The sequence below is a fragment of the Camelus ferus genome, chromosome 2 (assembly GCF_009834535.1).
Source record: "Camelus ferus isolate YT-003-E chromosome 2, BCGSAC_Cfer_1.0, whole genome shotgun sequence".
Taxonomy (NCBI): Eukaryota; Metazoa; Chordata; class Mammalia; order Artiodactyla; family Camelidae; genus Camelus; species Camelus ferus.
Genome location: NC_045697.1, coordinates 72,173,044 through 72,192,764, shown reverse-complemented (window position 1 = coordinate 72,192,764; position 19,721 = coordinate 72,173,044). Strand labels below are relative to the sequence as shown.

The following is a 19,721-nucleotide window of genomic DNA, read 5'->3' as shown; positions in this document are numbered from 1 at the left end:
GGTGATTCTGACGGCCCCTAAAGTTTGTGAGCCACTGCTCTTCACAATGAGGTCAGGCCAGTGAGATGAGACTCTCTGAAAGCAGGGCCTGGCATCAGTATTTTTACAAAGTGACCAAAGGTGACATTAATTAGCAGCCAGGTTTGAACATCTGTGCCAGATATTTCCGTCATCGTAATCATCCGGGAACTGCTGCTGCCTCTGGCTAGGTGTGAATCCCTTAGGTTGGGATTCTAAAGTGGGCGCCTCCACCTGGCCTTTCTCCCTCTCTGGACTCACTGCCTTCACAGCTGGCACAAGATTTAAAAGCAGCCCCTGACTTACACTACAGTACACGCTAGTTTGGAAGTGGGAGACTTCCAGTCTCAGTCCAGACTTGTCCATTTTCTCCAAAAAGCTCCTTTTCTGTGCATTAAGGCTGAACCATATGAAACTGCCAATTGTCAAGTGTTTCTGGATCTAAGGAAACAGCAATTTAATGCAGTCTGCCTTAGTTCATTGAGGAGAGCCTTGTTTCTCTTTTGCATTTATGTATCTACTTCGAGTGTTTACCTTTGGTATATGCTGGAAATATTAGTTAAAAAAAAAAAAAAGAAAGACTTTACATCTCTCTAAAGACTTTACATCTCTCTAAATCAGGGCTGCCAGGAAGCAAACAGAGGGTGTGGTGATTATTGGTGAGGAAGGTGGCTGAAAGCAAAGTCAAGTAATAGTTTCCATTGAACGCAAATTTCAGAGAACTAAAATGTTGTGGAAACAAACTGTTGATATTCAGGGTAGAAAATAAAACACCAAACTAAGATTATTTTTATGAGGATAGGCACTAAAAGCTAAGTAAGTGAATAGGAAATAAGACAAAATTAACTAAAAAAGTTACAAGGCCAAGTCCCCCAAATTAAAGCAATCAAATTTACAATCATGACTTAGTTACCTAAAACATGGGTATTTTAATATAGGTAACAAAGTATCTTTGAAAATAGAAATTAAATTTTATTGAGAACTCATGCTTACAGAAAAGTGAAGAGAAACACTCCAAGGAAAGAATTCTTTCGGTTTTGACAATTAAAGGATTATCTATCTTCTCAGTATCGTTTTTCCATATATCGTTTTTGATGTGTTGGATTGGTGCCCTGCTTGTGAATCTATCCTGTTATCCTGAACTGTGTCATTGAAAACAGCTTATCTTGGTTCCATTTCTAGTATTGACAAGTCTAAGGAATAACCCTGGCTATCTTCCTAAATTTCTCTATGTGCTATTCTTACCTACAAGTTAGAACTAAGTAATAATAATCAATGATGTATCGTAAACACACACGCTGCAAGTCTGCTCATGTTACTTCATAATATTGGCTAGTTCAGTGTAGAATTTTGAATGTAAAGGGCCTGGAGATAGATTCTGTAGCCAAACACTCATATTTTATAAGGGAAGAAATTAAAGTCTCCAAGAAGTCAAGCAAGTTGCCCCCAGTCCTACTGTTGAAAGCGACAGAATTGGAAATAGAATTCTGATTTCCAGACTACTAGCATGATTGTCTTTCCACTAAAATGCAACAGGTTCTGACATTGGAAACAAACAACAACAAAAAAAAGAGAGACAAATGAATCACGAAGGAAATACTATGTCTTGGGGAACACTGTAGGCAATGGCTTCTCAGTCAAAAATCAAATTACAAAAGGAGTACCAATGTTTCACAGAGCACTGTGAACAAGAGAGGACCCTGAGTCTATTGTAACTCTGAAGTGGCATCCTCTTGATTATACTTCTTAGTGACACTGCATAGTGTCAGAAAATCTCACAGGGCTATAACCAGACATCTTGATGATCACATTTAGGGGTTTAGATGCTCAAACTGTTTGTTGAACGAATGAGTTCTTCCAACGACTGAACCCCACACTCCAGCACTATAAGAGAGTACGGATTTCTGCAGTTTCCCTAGAGACAGGAAATTTACTCCTGTGCTGTAAGCCCCAAATTAAATAACCATTAGTTCCTTCTAAAATCCTCAAAAACTATGAAGGCAAACCACAGAAACACCAAATTATAGATAACATACTGGAAGTTCTATAATACAAATATTATTGGTAGGGAACTTCATCTATAATTTCCTCTAAAGGATATGATGATCACACAGATTAAACAGGACTAAAGAGAATACACACTTCAAACTGACAGTAGCCTACTGGAGTAAGTCTGCAGAGACACTAAGTGATCAATTAGTCTGAAACTCTTACAATTACCCCGCATTTCAAAGCTCTTATAGGTCAGTCAGGAACTGCAAGAGTATTCCAAAACAGAAGATGAACCAGCTGTGACACACAACAGGAAACAGGCCAGTCTTTCAAGAGGATGTTGAAACAAGTTCATTTAAAGCACAGTTGAATTTTTCAAATCAATTTAAGCTTCTTCCTCAAATCTACAGTCTTTTTTTTTTTGACATCAAAAGAATCAGATTTTAGTGACTTAAAAGAAAGCTCTCTCTCTAGGTTTTTCACACTTGAAAATTTTAACAGTCAAACAAAGAAATACCTAGGAACATGAAAGCTCAACCTCCCCAATAACAACCACCTTGAAACTTGATCGGGATTCAAAGCCTGAAATGTTACCATCAGCTTAATTATAGTTGATTTAAACAATTCCTTTCTTTTTGAGTTAACAGTCCAGATTAATTGGGATTTTATCATCAACTATTTAAGCCCTGAAAGATATTCTTGAAAATAAAACAAAAGTTATTAAAATTTCTTACTTCTTTTGGATTGACTTTATTTCCATAATATTTCATTCATTAAAAATGGCTTGTTTTTATCTGTCTCACCAACCCATAAATAAGTATGTCACTTTGTATCTACATTTCAAGTCTAATGAATGTCAAAACAAATTTGCAATCCTTGGCTTCTCATCTGTGCACACCTTCTTTGCTGCTTCTTTTTTTTTTATTGAAGCATCGTTGATGTGCAACAATATAAAAGTTACAGGTGTACAATATAGTGAGTCACAATTTTTAAAGTTTATGCTTCATTTATAGGTATAATATATTGGCTATATTCCCTGTGTTGTACAATATATCCTTGTACCTTTTTTATATACATATTATATATATATATTTTACATATATATATTTTATATACAATAGTTTGTACCTCTTAATCCCCTACCCCTTAATTACCCCTCCCCCCTTCTCTCTCTCCACTGGTAACCACTAGTTTGTTCTATCTGTGAGTCTGTTTCTTTTTTATTATATTCATTAGTTCATTTCATTTTTTAGATTCCACATATAAAGTGGTATCAAATAGTATTTGTCTTTCTCTGACTTAATTTACTCAGCATAATACCCTCCAGGTCCATGTATGTTGCTGCAAATGGTAAGTTTTCATTCTTTTTTATGACTGAGGTATTTCATTGTATTTCTATACCACATCTTTATCCATTCAGCTCTTTATGGACACTTAGGTTGCTTCCATATCTTGGCTGTTGTAAATAATGCTGCTATGAACACTGGGGTGCACATATCTTTTTAAATCAGTGTTTAAATTTTTTTCAGATATATACCCATGAATGGAATTCCTGCGTCATACTTTTAGTTTTTTGAGAAACCTCCATACTGTTTTCCACAGTGGCTACACCAATTTACATTCCCACCAGCAGTGTACAAAGGTTCCATTTTCTCCACATCCTTGCCAACATTTGTTATTTGCATTCTTTTTGATGATAGCTATTCTGACCAGTATTAGGTGATATCTCATTGTGGTTTTGATTTGCATTTCCCTGATCTGCATATCCCTGATGATTAGTGATGTTGAGTGTCTTTTTATGTGCCTGTTGGCTCTCTGCATGTCCTCTCTGGAGAAATATCTATTCAGATTTTCTGACCATTTTTCAATTGGGCTGGTTTGTTTTTTTGATGTTGAGTTATATCAGCTGTTTATATATTTTGGATGTTAACCCCTATTGGTCATATCATTTCTGTGTACACTTTCTAAGTAGCCCAGAACTGAAACAATCTATCCATCTCATGCCTAAAAGTACACACTATAAATCCAGAGTCAACAGTTCATTAAAGAAATCATAAAGAGTATGAAAGCATCCATAAAGTGTTGATTTCTGTTATAGTTTTCTTCTAATTTGTCCTTATCTTTATTTCCACAAGGAAAATGTTGCTAAAAGTGACACAAATGCCTCACAGGTTAAGTGACCATATGTTTTATCATCCAAACTGGGTTACTTTTGAGAGTAAAAGAGAGTGCTATAAATAACTAGGCCAGGACCTCAGGTACAAAGCGGGAAACTTTGTATCAGGGAAACCCAGATAGGTGGGCACCCTTACTCCTCAGAATCCAAGTGAGAGCTCAAATTTTCATCTTCTGAGGCTCTGTGAGGGCCTTGGAAAGAAAAGAATCCTAAGGAAAAGAACCTGTTCAGTCAAAGTCCCTGGGTGCCATGTTCTATCTGCTCCTCCCACAATGTCATACACCCTGACTTACCCGACCACCATGTCCTTGGGTCCAGCAGTTACAGTGCAGATGCCATCCTCACAGTGTTTTCCCACCAGGCTGTGTGCATGCAGGTGAATGTTTTTTCCATTTGTGACCAACTGAACAATAACCTTTGCAGGTCCCACATAGTTGCAGATCTACATAAGAAGCACATTTCAAAAGTTAGCACATCTAACTATATTGCAACATGGAAAAATGCTTAAGACAAGCCAGTAACTATAAAAAGTATGATAGAAAATTAGGTCTACCTGTACATGTAAGACCACAGCTCTATTTTGAAAAATATATGATGAACAAATGATGGGATGGAAATAAACTAAAACGTTGATGGTGGCTATTTTGGATGTGAATGATATCCTCCAGGAAGCAGACCATTTAACATACAGCATGTACTGTTAAAGGTGGAAGGAAGAGCACATCTGGGAGGGTGCCCTGTAGCCATGAAGCATCCCCTTCCTCCTAACCAAGAACACATTTTCATCTGCACCCTGACTGCATTTTTGGTCATAAAAACTGGGTGAAAGATCAGCGAGAATGGAACTGGGATTGACTGATTGTTGGAAATCAAGGGAAGGAAAGAGGTGAGCAGCAACAGGGCATCCTAATTCTTTGACATGAGAATGGGTAGGAGAGAGCATCTTGCCCTGGGCCTTGGCAAGGAAGGTTGGCCCTGGACACTCAAGCCCTCGGACTCGGCCTGCAGTGATCTGTTAGGAGACTTCAGCCACTGGTGGCCCTCTCTGTTACGAGCTCTGGTAATTGACTTACATGCCCAGGTCACTGTAAATTCCTTCAGTTCAAATAAATGTACTCCTTAAGTGCAAATCCTTAGATCTGACAACCATTTAGCCCCTGTTTTTATAAAATCAAGTTTTTCCACTTAAAGTAATTGATATTTTATTTATATTGCTATACCTTTAAAATGATGACAACAGCAATAAAAAGGAAACTGCATGGAGATAGTGACATTTTAAGTAAAGAGAGCTTGGACACCCTTTCTCCTCTAGCTGGCCCTCCAGCCTCCTATAGCAGACCACAGATTCCTTCCTCGAGAAAGTCTCAAGACTAAAATCATACTAACAGAAAAGACCTTATTTTTACCTTCCTGAGTCTTCTAAGTCAGAATCCTGTGATAAATTCAGCCAAACGGTTGGAAATACACTGTATCTCCTCAAAGGGTGACCAGCCATCCTAGTTTGCCTGGGACTGAGGGGGTTTCCTGGACTTTCAGGGCTAACGATGAGAAAAGCTGGTCACCCTGTCTCCTTAGCTCACACTATCTCTTTTTTGAGGAAGTACATGACCTAAATCCAAGATCTCCCAACTATATAATCATTAGAAATATTTTAATTTGCACAAGCAGCCCTTAACTCAGAAGAAAAAGAAAGTAGATAGGAATCTTATGCAGCAATGGATCCTTGACGGATGTCTTTCTGATATAAACTAAGGGAAGAACCTATACTTGCCAGTAAAATTTCTTAGAAACAGACAGAATCCTTTCCAACCAAACTACTTCTACTATAAATATCAACTAATGGATTTAGAATCCATTGGGGCATGGTTTTATTAGGATTTCTTCAGTTTAGATTTTTTTCCCAATTCAATCTCCCATTGCAAGAATTGAGGAGAAGATGATCAGGGCTGGGATTATTTCCCAGAGTGTTCTGGGGAAGAGAAGTTTCCCCTTGAGCAAAGGACAGCTTTCCACCTGTCAACAGTGTAGCTCCACTGGAAGTCTTAGGGCCTCTCTGCCTAAACCTTGTCTCAGAACTGCTGTAAAAGTGTGCTTCCCAGCCCTCTAACACCCCTTCACAAGGAGCAGGGCCACCTGCAGGAATGACTTCTAGTCCTTGCAAAGCAAGCTTGTCACAAAGAATGTTTAGGATTAAATTAGGTTTTGACCATCTCAAAGGACAATAAATGATTTCCTAAACAGGTAAGCACTTAAAAAAGCCTTCTGGGCATAAAACCCATTATGAATTTAGTGCTTTCCCTTTTATAACAGGCAGAAAGCCTTTGCCCTTCAGGGCAGGACAGGGAATGAAAAGTTCTCAGTTTGTTTCAAAGTTGGCTGTTGTCCCTACATACTCCCGGGCTTGCTGATGCCCGTTCTGTGTCTAGGTGTCAACATCTGAAATCAGCCTTTGTCATGATGACATATTCCACAGGGACTTCTTCGGCAGTAAATGAACAGTGAAAGAGCATGAAATAGACCATGTAATTTCACTTTTAAGTGCACTGAGCACAGGAATGCAACAGTGTAAGGCATGACGAAATGCTTCACTTGGGTGAAGTCAGATAGGCTCTCCACTTAACCAGGACACCAGAAGGAATCCAGAGATCAAAGCCAAATCACTTTTGATATCTGGACCCTTTAACGTCACCACTATGAAGGAAATCAGTCACAGGGACTGAAGAAAAGAGGTGGGAGGTGTCCTCAAAAAGTACTCACATCTTTTTCTTCCTATTACTTCATGATCGAAGGGCGGCAAGAATGAGGAACTGGGTAGTCTCTGAGGTAAAGGGCCTGAAAAATTTGCCAATGACTAATGTGCTGTTTGATCCATTTGAAAGAATTCAAGTCAGCATGGCATCATCTGGTTTTTACACAGACCACAGGGCAACGACACGGAGGCCCCTGGGTTTTGTGGACTTTCCAAGATACTGACTGAAAGAAGATGACTGAAGTGTGGGGAAACGCACAAAAAATACTGTTTTCAGGTTATATAGCAAATGAAGACAATGGAATTCTACCTTAGGGGAGGGAACACTTCATAAAATGCACAATGACCAACAGCTATTTGCAACTGACTCAGAAATTCATTTGTTCTATGGAGAATCTGATTATCTTTACCCAGCCTCCCTTTTACCTCTTTGTGGAGTGGTTCTCTTGAAAATTAAGTTTATAGAAAGCAAGTGTATCTGCCAGAAAGAGTTCTGAACATAGCAGGCTTTTAATAAACACTAATGGTGTAAACACAAGTTAAGCTTTCACTTAGAGCCAAGGAGATAACTTGAGCAATCAGCTACCTAGGGACACTGTAAGAGCGTATACTTGATGGGCAGACTAGCCAGCTTTGAAGGCAGTTCCACTATTTACTAGCTATGCGACCTGGGGCAGTGTTCAGCTCCTCATCTGTAAAATGGGGATAATCATAGGACCTCGCAGGTTCGTTGTGAGCGTTAAACACATTAATGCGTGGAAAGTCTTTAGACCACTGCCCAGGACACAAGAGCTAACTATTCTCTTATTACTGTAATGTGTTCCTCTACCTAGAGATCTTTAAATATCACAACTGCCCCGAGGTGATATTTTAAAAATCCTGTCTAAGGGCAGGTGGCTGGAATAAATGACCAATTCTGGCCACTTCCATTCCTAGGGTCAGTCCTTTTTTCCCCACAGTGTCATATTTTATCAGTCTTTATTGATCTTTTGGTAATAATTATGTTGTTATAGTAATGGCTATCATTCCTGGAGTGCTCAGGATTTCCTGGCTTCCTTGATGAAATCAAGCCTTTCAGCTGGGAGCTTTATGACTCAATGCCTGCTGATGGCCACAGGCTAGATCTGCTTTTCGAGTAAGAAATAGAAACCGAGGGTCCAGATAATACCAAACTTAGTCAAATCACCTCCTTTTATTTAAAGCAACTCTGTCATGCTCTGGCAAAGTACATACTGGTTCCTTAAAGGTGATTACAAGAAGTAGTCTAGAATTTTCTAAGAATCAGACTTTGACATATCCAGCTTACTTGCTGAGTTAATTTGGACAAGTCACTTTGGCAGAATATACAGTCAACATGAATGTGAGACATTACACATGATGTAGTTCTTGTCTGCTTAGTTTTTCTCATGAAGTGACGATAATAGTGATACTTGAAGAAGAGGAGGGAAAAATCCACAATTTTCAAACAGAAATCTACCCTGACTTTGTGTATATTGTGTATCTAACTTTGTCCCCTACTGCTAAAGCAGCAGAGCAATGTGGTGAAAGCTAAGAGCTCTGAAGTCAGGCTACTGGGCTCAAATCCTTCTCTGGTCACTTACTAGCTGGGTCAGCAGGGAAAGATGGTTAACATGCCTGGAATCAGTTTCTCCATCTTTAAAATGAAAGTGATAATACACTTAATTTCATAAGGATTGTTTCTAAGGACTGTTTTTCAAGTTAAGTGCCTGGCACCTACCTAACAGGATTAGCAATGGCAAATACAAACCTTCTCTCCTACCCAGGCTATTACCTCACTAGTAACCACAATGTATCCATTTATTCCCTGAGCATTTACGAAGCACCTTCTATGCTCCAGGCGCTTCAGTAGATCAGGGAGTGAAGGGATACATAGCTGAGTGCGAAACAGACTTAACTCTTGTTCTTATGGGAATTAAAGAGTGGAACTGATACTAACCAAATGTCTCACCAATAAACGTCAATGCTAACTATGAGGCACTTACAAAGGACATATAAAAATAGGGATCTGACCTGGTCAGGAAGTCAGAGAAAGCTTCGTAAGGGAGTTATGAAGAGTAAGAATATAACAAGGGACGGGGTGGGTAGGAGGTGGGGGTTGGGAAGAGCACTCCTGACAGGGAGAAGAGCATGTACCAGGCTCTGTGGTGGGAGTCCTGCTCAGTATCTCCTCAGTCACCCTGGTCACCACCTCTCAGGGCTTCCTTCAGGTGTTCCTACCACCTGGGGGCATCCCTTCCTCCTCATCTCCATCTAGAACCACCCGTTCTTCAAGGGTATGACCTAAATCTGAATCTTCCGCACCACTCTCCTCACCACTCTAGCCCACAAAACTCCACTACTGTCTTTTTTGGGGGGGAATCTGATAGGAATGGGGCAGGAAAATTATATGCAGTCTATTGCAAGGGTTGTGGTCTTAGCCTCTCTTGCTTGTTAAACTCCCAGAGTGCATCCATTTATATTTTCTCACTTTCTGTTTTTGTGGAAGGGAAGGGACCATGTTAACTCAGTCTATCTTCACATCAGCCCTGTGGGGTCAGTAGTGCTACCCCATTCCACAGCCAAGGGAGCTGGGGTACATTAGGATGAAGTAAACTGTCATCATTCCTGTAATTGGAGTGATTGGGCAGTTCTTGGAACCTGCAGTCTGTCCACCTCCAAAGTCCATTTCTCATCTCTTACACCGGCTACCACCTGGCTTAATCACTTTTTCTTTTGTATATGTCGGGTCTGCCCAGACCTCTCCTTTCCCTAGCACAGTGCTGGTACATGACAGTTCTTCCTGAATAATCTGTCTGTCTGGATTTGTTGGTGTGTGTTGTGGGAAGAAGGTCTCAGAGACAGTTTTGAGGTGGCGGAAGCGCATCTGTCCTCTTGTGAGAGTCTTCATAAAAATACCATGCCACAGATAGTACTAAACTATGCATTGATTCTTCTTGGTTATGTTGCAAGTCATATTATAAAATGAAGAAAAAAGAGGAGGGCAAAGGAAAGGGACAGGAAGGAGGGGGGGAAGGAGAAGAGGAGGAGGAAGAGCAGGAGGAGGAAAGAAAAGAAATTGTTTTCATAATACATTCCCTCTCTGTGATGAAAAATAGTCAGATTTTATTGTTCTTCATTATTTGTTGAGCACCCCGGAAGTACAGAATTACCTAATCAAACAAGATAGTTCAGAACCAGGTCTAACAGTTCCTGGCATAGAATAGGAAGATGCTTAGTAAGTCAGTTCCTCCTCCTTAACACAGGGATTTCAAGTTGATCCAATCTGAGATCAAATCCCAGCCCTTTCTTCTTTCAGCTCTGTGGGTTTACACAAGTTAAATAACCTCTCTGAGCCTCATGCTCCACATCTACAAAGTGGGCCAGTAACAGGACCTCAGAGGGCTGTTGTGAGAACCACACAGTGTCTGGGACGTGGCAGGTACCGTGGAAACCCCAGTTTCTTTCCTTCTCTTTTATTTATAAAGGGCCTATTCCTTCCCTGGGCTTCCCAATGACCCTGTGAAGTGGACAGACTTAGCACCATCACCCCCAGTTTGCAGATAAGAAAACATGGAAGTTCAGACAGATTAACAAGTGACATAACCCAAGATCAAGACCCAGAATCTTCTGAATGTAAGTGCGTTGTTCTCATAAACGGGATGACACGGGTGCATCCTCTGACCCAGTCACTGCTGAGGACGCAGCAGTTCTCCTAGCAGTGCTCCCGGATGTGCGCTGACTCACTCACATTCTTTCACCTTGTGTATTACCCTGCCTGTTTGACCAAGGGCACATATGGCTCCGATGTTAGCCTGGGATTAGAAGGGCAAACTGTGCCATGAAACACAACAAAATGGGCAAAGAGGGTTTCATCAACCATGGAGAGAAGAGGAATAACATCTCTGTCTACATAAAACTGTGCTTTGAAAGTTTGCCTTTTCTCTCATTCTTTGACCTATAGTTTCTTTTGTTTGTTTTATTTGAATTTTCACTTTCATTACATCAAATATAGCAGCTTATAAATCATACTTCTTTCAGAAAGTCAAGTAACACACTATTGCTAACTTCAAAAATCACTGGGGACTTGTACCTCGATAGGTGTCATTACCTCATTAATAAATTATGAATAAATCCTTACCCTTTGCATGGCCCAGCTATCCATGGTTACAAAATAATATGGGAAGAGCAGTCAGTTTGTAACTTATGGATGAATTGTATTACAAATGTTAATTTATAAGCCAGCTTTTTTTTTTTTTGGAATCTGAGTTTATTCTTAAATAGAAAATAAAATTTAAAATAATGTGATACCATCCCTTTTCTACTTCTCTCACCCTCCTTGCTTGTACTAGGTGCCTTCTTGAATTCTTTTTTTTTTTGAACAAACCATAAAATAGATAGTATCTAGTAGGACCTTTAAGCTATCCTGAAACTGACCACTTCTCACCATCTCCACTGCCACTCCCTATTTCAAGCCACTGTGATTCATTTCTGAAGTTTTTGCTCCTATGTTTCTGTGCTTGCCCCATTTCCCCACGGCCTGTTCTCCTGGGGAATCCTGTTCAAGTCAGGTCATGCCAAACCTTGACACTCCTCTGCTCAAAGTCCTCCAAAAGTGGAAGCTGTTGAAACTGAACGAGTAGTCAAGGGGACTCATCGTAGTATTTTGTGTATATGTGATTAACATTTTCCATAGTAAGAAATGAAAAAAGGAAAAAAAAAAACCCCTCCGAACCTGCTAATGGCTTTCCATCTTGAAAGCCAAAGTCTCTACGACAGCACACAGGCCCTGAGCGGTCTGACTCCTGCTTCCTCTTGGATCTTGTTTTTCACTACTTGCAGGCCTCCGTGCCAGCTCAGCTCCCACCTGAGAGCTTCTGCACCTGCTGTGGCCTCTGCCTAGGACACTCTTTGCCTGGATGCCTGCATGTTCTCATGCTTTCCTTCAGGAGTTGCAGAAATGCCGTTCTGTCAGGGAAGCCTCCATGGGCCACCCCTACCCCTGCGTTCCTTGCTCCTTCCTCCGACTCTCCTCCCCGCATTAACTTTCACTTAGTAGACTACACATCTTACTTACTTTGATTATTGCCTTCCTTTCCTTTTGGAACAAAGGCTCTGTAACAGTGGGGACGATGATTTCTTCCCTACTATGTCCCCAGTGCCTGCAGTGATGTTTGCTACGTTGTAATCATTCGATAATTCTTCAGTGAATGCATGATTAAATGAGATGATTAAAATGTTATCTCTGGAAGACGATTTATTAAGATACAAAGAGTTGTGTCAGGTAGAGAGTGGAAATTAGGAAACTATATTCTCTCTTTCCTTATTTTGTCTTTTTCAAAAAAAAAAAAAAAAGGCTAGTTCCAAGTGTAGCCTCTCAACAAGCTATTTAAATTAGAACGTGATTATTCACAGCAGAGCAGAACATTAGCCTAGGCTGATAGAAGGAGGGTGTCTGGATGCGGGCTCTGGACCTGCAGGATAGTCAGAGGAATCTTACTGCTGAGGGGCAGGAATTTGGGCAGCTGTGGGGACATGACGGGCAGGTGACTCTTAAATTATCTCCTTTGGAAAACCAAGGTAGCAGCGCTCCTCTTAAAGTCCCAGACACCCCCTCGGACTCCCGTCCTCCCACACTGACTGTTGCTGCCCATAAGGCATTCTCCCACTGTACTGCAGAGCCTAAGCACCTGACTCCTACGTTTTCTCTATTCCTTGCCTTATTATCGCCCTCAGGGACCCAGAATTCACATTTCTGGTTCACCTCAATTTCACAGTCACGTCCTTCTCAAATGAGAGGGCCCTTCTTTGATGTCAGTCTGGTGACTGTCAAGAATAACCACTGCACAGGACCTTATCAACATGCAGTGCAGGGCTACATCTCCAAGATCTCAAGCCAGTGGGCTCCCTTTCAATAAAGAGCACAGGCCTGGAGTCAGATGGACCTGGCTCTGAAGCTCGTCTCCTCCCACCACCTGCGGGGCCATCTTGGGCAAGTGACTTAGCCTTTGTGACGTGTCTTCTTACCTGTAAAATGTGAATACAGATACATCATGTCTGAATTTTCACAAGGAGTAAAGGAGGTATTTTTTAATCTCTAATACAGTTCTTGATTCATAGCAGGTGCAGAATAAATGACAGTGATTCGGCTTTGTTTCTTCACACCTTAAGTAGATAGCTGTCACTGAGATTTCTTCTGATTTTTTGAGAAGGTGGAAACCATTGCGTGTCAGGCTCTGCAACCTCCCTTCTCCTCACTGTTACCCAGGCTCAAAACGTCCTTATTACTTCACATGTCCTCTCCTAATTCAGAGAAATGCAGGTTTGTTCCCTTTTCTAGGGCTAACCACTATGTTTCCACCTTTAATGCCACACTTACTCCAGACCTCCTCGAGTTACTCTCCTCCCTCCCTCTGTGAAGAACCCTTCCCCTCAGCCCACAAAACATGCACACTCCTCTCTCTTATTCTAAAAACTCCTTTCCTGACAATGATGATGACAACTGTTCAGGTTAGCATTTACTGAAATCTATGGGACAGGCACCACACCAAGAAATACAGGACTACAAAACCACTGTTTCATTTGATGGTCTCCATACTCAACAAGAAAGGTTCTTAAAAGGTACTTATACCTGCTTGAGTGCCATTCTGTTTTTCCTTACCAAGTATGCAAGAAAAGATCTAATCACTAATGCTGAAATTCCAACTTAATCTGGAGCCCTCCACAAATTAACTAATTCCCCTGCTCCCCAAATTAAAAAGTTCTTAAAGATTATGATGGACTCCATGTTTCCAAACCCACTAACCACTGTGCCAGAGATTAGTCTTTGGTCCTTTTCCAGTCTTTACCATAATCACTCTCTGATACTCTTATGGAGTCTCCTGGATTTAATTTTCTGCTCCATGCAGATGACTCCTCAATTTAAATTTCATGTACTTACCTTTCGCATCTTCCTGTCCATAACTTATAACTCGATTTGCCCGTGACTGAACAAACGGCCCTCCTCCTGAAACCTGCTCCACCTCCTACTAAATGAAACCACCACCTTCTAAGCAACTGCACCCAAATCCTCCCATCATCTTGGGTTCCTCTGTTGTCGTCTACATTTAATCAGTGGCCAAATTTCAGCCAGGTGCCCCCCCAACCCCCCCAATCTCTGGCACTTATCCCTTTCCTCTATTCTCACTGCCCTTGTGCATCTATCTCAGCCTACATTTTGAGTTTAACTCACAACGAATCACTGCAATTTTCCCAGCTTGTGTTCCTGTGCTTTTCCTTCCCAGCCCCTAGGCAGCTTGCTACCAGATTTCTATTCCTAAAGCACCATGCTGATATAGCATATCGTTCCTACATTAAAATTTATATAATCTACCCATTTTCTACAAAACGTGGTCTAAATTCTTGAGCTTTGTACAATTTGGCCCTATCACACCCCTCTAGTCTCATTCCCATCTTTCCCTTCCATGTACTCTTCATTCCAGCAGAATTATTCACTATTTCCATTCAACCTCAGAGATTTCTAATTTTGAGCCTTTGCTGCTGATTTTTCTGCTTGTGCTATTTTTTCTAGTTAGACCTACGCTGCCAATTTCTACCTTTCGCTCAAGAGCCGGCCCCCAACGCCACCTCTGCCTTGAAGTCTTCTCTGACCACCCCAACTTGCTGGCTCTTTTAAGTTTATCTTTCCCTTAGGGCCATTAGATCATTCACTCTTTCATATAAAAATAATGTTACTTTATTTAGCAGTTCCTATGTGGCAGCTGCAGTTCTGGTTCTGTGGTAGTGAATGAAACAAACAACACGATCACACTTCAGATATTTAAGGACGTATCATAGTTCCCCTATTAAACTGACTGGTCTTTGAGGACCAGCGCACTATCCAATTCTTCCATTTCCTCAGCCCCCAGAATCCGTACTATTTAATCAATGTTTGTTCAACAAACTAACGGCTCAGTAACTCGCTGGCTCCAGGCTACACCGAGGAAACAGGGAGCAGCCGAGTGGTCAGCAGCTCCCAGGCAGTACTAACAAAGGGCGCAGACAGCAGGGCTCACCAGGCCACTTGCCGTCAGGTCTGCCGAGGGATTACAGCCACAGGACAGGGTTCATCTCTCTACCATTGCTATGAGGGACGACTCTGAGAAGGTTTTGGAAAGTTCTAGCAAAGGGTGAGAGCGTGAAGCCAATTCACTTGAAAAATCCTGCTAACTCCTTGGCTTGCATCATACTCAGGAGCTCCTCCGAACCCTGGCGCTGTGTTTATTTCTAAGAGGATTATTTTTTGAAGCACTTGCACTCCCTTAGGCTTTTCCACGGAGAAAAAGAACTACCATTTACAGACAGATTGGCTGTGAAGGCGCTAAAACATCTTTAATTTTTATAAACTTAGTTCTCAGGGAGAACTTAGCCCTGACCATACAATTTCCCAGTGATGCTAGGGCTTGGCCAAGGTGGCAGGATGGGCAGAAGACAGTATCAGGGGTTGGTTCCAGGTAAAACAGAAGCGAGCCCAGGAGGCGGAGAAGCGCTCCCTCGGCCGCGGGCCCCGTGTAATCTGGTGGCTGATCTCGCTTCATCACCCAGCCCGCCTCCGCCAGGGCAGCCGCGCGCCGAGGGCTTTCCCCAGCAGCATCCCAGGGACACGCGGGCCCCCTCCCACCTGAAAACAGGTCTAACTCTGCAGCAGCAGTTTGCACCTCTGAGTCACTGAAAAATATCCCAGGAGTGTGAAATCAAGACACTTTAACCTACCCCAAGTTGTGACTTATTTACAAGTGTGATTCCAGGCTTGGAGAAAACAACGGGGATGACAGCACCGTTTATAAGGATTTACATAAATTGTTCTTAATATAAATGCCTCAAGATGCTTAAATTTGTAGAAGAATGTTCTCCTGAAGTCTACACATTTTCAGACAAAAATATGTGGGTTAATTTTTAGTGCTGATTTTTACTGCTCCAGTAAGTGGCCAGAGGTCTAGCAGCCAGCTACTGCTATGATCTCATGTTAGTCCCCTAACCTCTCTGGACTTCCGAATTCTTCCTATGTAGAGTCACTAGAGAACATCTCATACATCTTCCAGCTCTAAAATTCTATGATTCCTAGTTTTATACATATGTATAGGAAAACACAGGACAACACCTTAAGATCACAATTTTCAAACTGAAAAAAATCTTTAAATCACAGAATTTCTGAGTTGGAAGGAAACTAACAGGTAAACTCAATTTTAAAATTGTGAACATTTTAAAATACATTTAACACAATTACAAACTGAGAAAACATACAATCAACACTCAAATTACCTGTTGCAATGGGGCCTCTGATAGCATGGAAAATCAAAATTTAGAGACAAAGAAAAACCTTTATGTTAGGCAAAGATTTTAACTTTTGTCATTAAAACTGAAATTGAGTAACCAAAGTGTTTATTTTCAGTAAATCCAAGGAGGGCCCTGCCCTGGGTGGTTAAGTCTGATAATAATAAAGAACCCACTTTTCTGGGGATACGTCAAGAACACTTCAGTTACACAAGCAGGAGGGTAGGGGAGAAACACACAAGCAAAACAAAGACAGAATGAGAAATTCTAATCTACAATGTTTTTTTAAATTCTTACAAACTACATAAAATAACTAGAAGGATTAGGTCACATAAGGTATGATTGATGTATGTCAAAATAAAAATTTTAGGTTTCAGATTTATTTATTCTTTGAAAATAGAAATTTATTAATATAAGTTTTTAACATTCTTTTAAAATAGTTTTAAGGTCTCTCAACACTTTTTTATGTAAACCTAATTTGAGAAAATTAAGAGTATCTTATGACTCTGTAATATTCAAGTTTACTTGGGATTAAATATCAATGATTTCTTTCTGTAAAGGCATACAATCATCCTCATGATATATTTTCTTGCTTAGAAAACCTCTTCTATTACCTTCACTGAAATCCACTGGTTAGAGAAGTAACTAAATAATATGGCTCTTAATGACTGAAAGTACTTAGAGATATTCATTTAACATAGAAGTTAATTTGTACTACAGTAAATACAGCTGCCTGTACAAGAATGTGGACCACTTTGGGAAGAAGACAATTAATTGTTCCCTTCTTCAGGAGGAAAGTACATAAGATAAAGCATTTCAACTATTCTTCTGTGATTTCCTGTGGAAAACCCCTACTAAATTAGGAGAATTACAAGTGAATAGAAATGGGAAATTTTCTTTGTCTGATTTCTTGTTGCCACTTTATTGGTTAATTTACATCCCAGATACTGATAGGGCAAAAGAGAAAACACGATCTAAGTGTCAGACTGAGGTTAACCAACATGTTGTACCATCCACATACTATGATGTAAGCAAAAGGAGGAAGGGAGAAACACCAAAATTTCTAACAAGCTCTAGGATAACATCAGCCAGTAATTTGGAAACATGGTAGAACTTTAAACCTGCAAAAGCCCCTTCAACATGAAAACTGTGTATTGTTCAGCTTCTACAGACTAAAACACAAAGTAAATGAAATAAATAGTACACTTTGATGCTCTGCAAGCTATAAATTTCTATTATTTGGGGGATTTGCCAGAAAATTGTAACTCTCTATACCCAAATCTTGGTTTTTCCCTTATTACGAACTTACAACGTATTAAGTAAAAAAATCTTTTTAAAGGCATAGAAAAATGAAATTTACTGATCATAAGGGATCTTAACACAAGTTTGCTTCCCTGCCCTGTAGTCTTCCAGTGTATTTTTGAACTAGTCCAGCGACCATGAACTCCCCGTTTCCTTCTTCAGAAAGGAAAGTATATAAGGAACTTCCTGAGGCTATACATTCCACCCTCAGGCAGCTCTGACTCTGCGTGACGGAAACCCCTCTCTCCTGGGGTCTCCACTCAGTGCTTTTTATTTCCTTCTCCTATGATGGACAGGACACATCTCATCCTTCTTTCCCATGACAGCCATCCAAATATTTGAAGACAACCAAATTCTCCAGGCTATAAATATTCCCAAGCTCAATGACTACTTCCCCTTGAGGAATGTCTGAGTTCTGCCATCATTCTGCTCGGAACACACTCAAGTTGGTTTCCATTTCTCTACAAAAATGGTGCTCAGCAGTGTACACAGTTATCCCGGTGTGGCCTTCCAAACCCGAGCAGGGGAGAGACCACTGCCTGGTTTTGCACGCTATACTGCTGTTAGTACAGCCTCGTGGAGAACTACTTGTCTGGCTGCCACATCACATTGCTGGCTCATGTTGAGCCCATTATTACCTGAAACTTCTAGATCTCTTTTCATGAATATCCCTCTCACCCTGCAGTTGTAGTAATTTGTTTTCTGGATGCATTCAACTTTTTAAAATATCATTGCTTAAGAATTTAGCCCTTTGCCCCAGCTTTTCAAAATTCACGTGAACTCAGATTATGTGTTATCTATCACCTCATGTCACTGCAAATTTAATAAAGCCTCCACTGAAGACACTGATAAAATATATTGAAGTGGCTACGGAAGGATCCCTGGGGCTGGAAATATCCCTCCAGGTTGACATCACCAGCATAAAAAGATACTATTAACTGTTGAAGTACCAAACCAGAGAGCTCCAACATCTCAGTGTTTCACCATCTTAGAAACCCTGCCAAGGAAGAGAGTGAAATATGTTTGGTGTGATCTGTTCTTACTAAGGTGCCTGAGATGGATACACAGCTCTCCAGTCTCTGGTTTGGAAATCCACTTTTGAAATGACATGAGCATCCTGTCACAAGTAGAGGGGTGGGGTCTATCCAGCCTGGAGGTAATCTCAAGTAAGGGTGCATTTTCCCTTGGCCCTACACACACACACACACGCACGCACGCTGCAGAGCATCCTGAAGAGGCATTCCTCCAGCAAATCCTGGATAGTAGCCCTATCATCATCCTGGATGTGCTGTTTCCTGGCTGTTCCATGTAACCCCGAGGGCAGAGATGATCACATTCATGTGTGTGACCACAGAGCTCAGCATGGTGCCTGCATGTGGCATGCACTGGATAAACATGTGCTACTGAACGTGAGGCGGGGAGGAAGGCCAAGAAGGCTCTGAAACCTGCATATGGAGACCTCGGCTTATGTGGATTCAGGTTTCTGAACTAACAGTCCAGAACACAATTTAATCAAGGCTCTGACTGATCCCTTTTATGTCTATGTTACTATTTTATTTATTTATTTATTTGTGTGTTTTCAATTGAAGTATAGTCAGTTTACAATGCTGTGTTCATTTCTGGTGTTCTGTTAGTATTTTAAAAAGTGATAAAACAATTCAACTTTATAATGACTTCTAAAGGGTCTAAATCGTATGTAAATGAAAAAATGTGAGATTAATAAATACCGATGTTCAAAAAATAAAATTAAATCAGTAAGGATGGGAAATCCCTGAAACTGAATACAAACAAACAAAAAAATTTGACTAACTCTGTCCTAACTAACAGTACTGTAACCACATAGAAGAAAAAAAAATTATTCCAAGAATCTTTTCAACACATTACTCCGACTGAATGTTCTGTCTTGAATATATTTGAAAGTCAGAAGAACTGCAAAGAGATTTTCACTGTAGTTACTAAGTTCATAGCTAGTATTGATATTGGCATAGCAATTCTGAAGCTGTTCTATACGTTCCAAAGGACTGAGCGAAATAAGTGAGTATACTAACACCGTTGGCCACTAGGGCGCTCACTGTTGGCGAAAGGCAATACAAACATGGCATAGAGAAAGAACGGAGGAAGCCTGTGATGTTGGACTGGAATTAAAGGTATCAGTATGAATTCAAGGTTTTTTTT

At 40.7% G+C, this 19,721-nt stretch overlaps 1 protein-coding gene across 5 annotated transcripts in view; it reads right to left on the bottom strand.

The window, feature by feature from the left end:
* The window catches only part of NFKB1 (nuclear factor kappa B subunit 1), a 109,438-nt gene that overhangs the window by 41,566 nt on the left and 48,151 nt on the right, over window positions 1-19,721 (bottom strand). For all 5 annotated transcript variants that reach the window (XM_032460770.1, XM_032460775.1, XM_032460779.1 and 2 more), the window contains one exon: window positions 4,480-4,628. In XM_032460770.1, coding sequence (XP_032316661.1) covers window positions 4,480-4,628 — 149 coding nt within the window. The remainder of the gene's footprint in view (window positions 1-4,479; window positions 4,629-19,721) is intronic.